The following is a 3,759-nucleotide window of genomic DNA, read 5'->3' as shown; positions in this document are numbered from 1 at the left end:
CCGGCATGGAGTAGGGAGAGAAGGACAAGGAACATCTTATGACAGCTGTCAAGTCCTATGACTAGGCCATACTCCAAATCTGGCGGCAAGGTGTTCTGCTGTCCCATCGAATACGTGTCTGGACTGTAGCAGTATGGTGTCAGGTAAGCTTTCTGACAAACACATACCGAGGTATGGGCTAAGGACACGTATGTGCCTCGGTAGGTGTGCGTGAGCCCTTTCACCGCTCTATATAAGGAGCCTTATACTTCGCTGGAGGTACGCGTCATATAATTTTTGGAGCCACTTCTTCACTATTAGCTTGCCTGACTTGAACGTCGGAGGGTCGCCGCCGGGAACTCCTTCCCGGCCCGACTTCTGTGCAGGTTCGTCGAAAGTTCGTGCGACCCGTCGGAGATTTACATCAGCGACTTGGAGAGTGCCACATGCCCAGCGTCCGTTGATTCAGCTTTCGGACAGGATCATTGACCTTAAGCTCTACGAATAACATGCCATAAATTTTTATGTGTTCGTCTTATTGTCTTGATTATATAAATATCTTCATACATTATTTTGATGTAATATATCAAGAGTAATGAACTTTTAATATGAATATGGCCAATTTGACCTAATATTAAAAATTTATTATTTTAATATTAAAAATTACCATGATAATCAAATATGATTTTTTATAAATAAATATAATTTATTATTAAAAATCATTATACCCAATATATTGGATCAAAATTATGAATGAGGGTATTTTTATCATTAAGAAAATAATATAAATACATAAAAATTTGTTTCATGAAATTTCAATATCTCTATATCTATATTTAGAATTTCTGATTATTTATTTATTTATTTTATTTTTTTAAATCTGGAATTAATTCTAATCTATTGGACTACTTGGCCCAGCCATGTGGCATCTTAATTTCAAGAGCCCTATTTTATTCACCGTATTAGTTGCATAGGGTACTTACTATCTGTGTGTGAGAACGATAATAAATGACAAATTAAGGCATTATTCAAAAGTCTATGACTTGTCATCAAAATTCTTTTCAAGAGACAAAAAGATATTTTAGATTTGTAGTGAATACTAATGAGAAAATCAACAAAGCTATGTCAATCAAGAAGATTTTAGTTTAAAAAAAATTCAAATCGTGGGAAAATCATACAAGGCTTTCAGTAAGTGTCAAATTATGAAGTATTTAAATGTTTCTGAGTTAAAAATAGATCAATTTTGATGGCTAGAAAATATTGTGTTGAACAAGAAAAAAAAAGGGACTCTTTTCTATTCGAAATGCTAATTTTCAACTCAAAATACACAAACTAGAATTTTTTGCTGTCACTTTTTTCTTGTTTTTGCAAAATCGGCAAGATCTAGAGTTCTAGACCATGAAAATATTTTCAGAAGAACTATATGATGGTCTATTTAAATTAGAAGAATGCTAAATTAAATATATTATTTTATTTTTTCTTATAAAGAAAAGGAAAATACGGAAGCCCTGACGTCTGCCTTAAAATAATTGAAAGGAAAATACAGTATTTGGTGTTTAAAGAGAGAAAGTGTATAACTTAGATAAACAAATTTTACAGTGTCGCACCCCGGGGGGAAATCTGCATGCCCAATCGGTTTGGTAGTGTGTTACATCATATTCTGTACCTTTTCCTATTTCAAAGCATACGATTCACTCTCCAACACCTCAGAATTTTAGAGCCATATCGATCGATCAATATATTATTGCAGTGTTTGTTTGTTTGTATTTAACCTAAGAATAATTAGTTTACTTTTTTTCTCTAAGCAGAGAAGACAGTGATTCAATCTGGCTGGATGCTGCTACTACAACTTGGCTATATATGAAGTTGTAACTGCAGGAAGTCCTCCAAATCACGAAAGCATAGCTAAATCATTAGTCTCTGTCTTGTGGACGATCGAGATAGAGAGAAATCAGAAATGGCGCTTGCAAGAGGAACCATGCTGGCGGTCTTCGCCATGGCCGTTTTGTGGGTTAGTGGCGTGCAGAGAGCAGACGCCCAGCTCAGGGTCGGGTACTACTCCGACAGTTGCCCTCGAGCTGAGGCCATCGTGAAGGAGGAGGTCGAGAAAGCCCTCAAGGATGACGAAGGAGTCGGCGCTGACCTTCTCAGAATGCATTTCCATGATTGCTTCGTCAGAGTAATTAACTACTACTCGTACATCTTCTTCTTCTTCTTCTTCTTCCTCTTCTTTAAATGTGAGCGTATGATGCGAAGATATGGGACATCTACAGGGCTGCGATGGTTCAATTTTCTTGGATTCCACCAACACGAGCAAAGCCGAAAAGGACGCCCCGATCAACCTCACGCTCGAGGGATTCGAAATTATAGACGATATTAAGGAGAAACTGGAAGCCGCCTGCAAAGGAGTCGTCTCCTGTGCCGACCTCCTCGCATTTGCTGCCAGAGACGCCGTTGTTCATGTAATTACGCGCCGCTACTCTGTTCTTAGTTAATTTAAAAAAAACTTCGATTATATTGCGCGTCTTCATCTGAATCGAAAGCAGCATGGTGAAAACAGTATGGAGGAATCCACTACAAGGTGCCTTCAGGGAGGAGAGATAGCCGGATCTCCATTGAGTCGGACGCCAACGTCCTCCCTTCGCCGGACTTCAAGCTCGCCAGGCTCACCGACTTGTTCATCTCCAAAGGCTTGAGCCAGACCGACATGGTCATCCTCTCCGGAGCCCACACGGTGGGCATTGCGCACTGCGACGCCTTCTCCGATCGGTTGGATTCCAACGACCCAACGCTAGACGCCAAGTACGCGAGGGCGTTGCGGAAGCAGTGCCCGCCGCTGAGCAACAACACGGTGCCGATGGACCCGAAGACGCCGCATAAATTCGACAACCGCTACTACCGCCTCGTGCTCGAAAACCGCGGCCTCTTCACCTCCGACCACACGCTGATCTCCACGCAGGGCACCACCACCCTGGTCAAGCGCCTCGGGGGAAACTATAAGCGTTTCCAGCGCAAGTTCGCCCAGTCCATCATCAAGATGGGCGCCATCGGCGTCCTCACCGGCTACGACGGCGAGGTTCGTAGCAACTGCAGAGTCGTCAACTGAACGACGAACACAACAATTGCGGAGCCGGCCACTCGTCTGTGATTGATTCTACGTGTGCACCTATTTAATTTGTTCTCTTAGTGCTGCGTGAATTACGATTCGTGCATTGTTTCATCTCTCTCTCTCTCTCGAATTCTGGTTTTGGTCTTCATAGAAACCACTAAATCTGTATCCTTCGCTGCTGAATAAGAACCACGAACACGTATTTTTTTCTTTTCCCCTTAAATTAATAGATAAATAAAAGCATAAGTATGATACACAAACAAAGAACATACACCGACGAGTTCAATGATTAATGGGGTGCCGAATTGGGAATTGGTGATCGATTTGAATTTTGAATGATTGGCAAAATGACGTAGCAGACAATCCCATTAAGAGGAAAGCTGTCGGCCCTCAACATCCCTCCCCTCTGGCCCTCACGTGAAAAGATTCCTTGTCCAATCAGGTTGGACTCAATCCTGTTTAGGTGTCATTTTTAACCCGTCTGGTCTTAATTATTTCTTCAAATTATTGGGATTCACTGCTACAGGCTTACGGCTAGAAATGATTTTTATTAATGGTGTTTGGAACAGTCTAATTCGATGTGCAATCTGACAATCTATTCTCGACGTCTGAACAACTAAATATATATTGACAGTCCAATTACTTGTACTCGTTTACGACAACCCGTCCAG

At 41.3% G+C, this 3,759-nt stretch overlaps 1 protein-coding gene across 1 annotated transcript; it reads left to right on the top strand.

Moving 5' to 3' along the window:
* Positions 1-1,783: 1,783 nt before the first annotated feature.
* LOC122052919 (peroxidase 5-like) lies at positions 1,784-3,298 on the top strand. The gene is made up of 3 exons (XM_042614664.1): positions 1,784-2,158; positions 2,253-2,441; positions 2,540-3,298. The coding sequence occupies exons 1-3, from the start codon at positions 1,937-1,939 to the stop codon at positions 3,083-3,085; spliced, it is 957 nt and encodes a 318-aa protein (XP_042470598.1). The 5' UTR covers positions 1,784-1,936; the 3' UTR covers positions 3,086-3,298.
* Positions 3,299-3,759: the final 461 nt, after the last annotated feature.

Source organism: Zingiber officinale, chromosome 3A (assembly GCF_018446385.1).
Source record: "Zingiber officinale cultivar Zhangliang chromosome 3A, Zo_v1.1, whole genome shotgun sequence".
Taxonomy (NCBI): Eukaryota; Viridiplantae; Streptophyta; class Magnoliopsida; order Zingiberales; family Zingiberaceae; genus Zingiber; species Zingiber officinale.
Note: the sequence above shows the minus strand (reverse complement) of the source record. Positions and strands in the feature narration are given on the sequence as shown.

Excerpts from the sequence above, each read along its gene's own strand:
- LOC122052919 (XM_042614664.1), top strand. The coding sequence starts at position 1,937 with ATGGCGCTTGCAAGAGGAACCATGCTGGCGGTCTTCGCCATGGCCGTT. Across the intron at positions 2,159-2,252 it reads TCCATGATTGCTTCGTCAGA|GGCTGCGATGGTTCAATTTT; the intron begins GTAATTAACTAC and ends GGACATCTACAG. Across the intron at positions 2,442-2,539 it reads CCAGAGACGCCGTTGTTCAT|TATGGAGGAATCCACTACAA; the intron begins GTAATTACGCGC and ends TGGTGAAAACAG.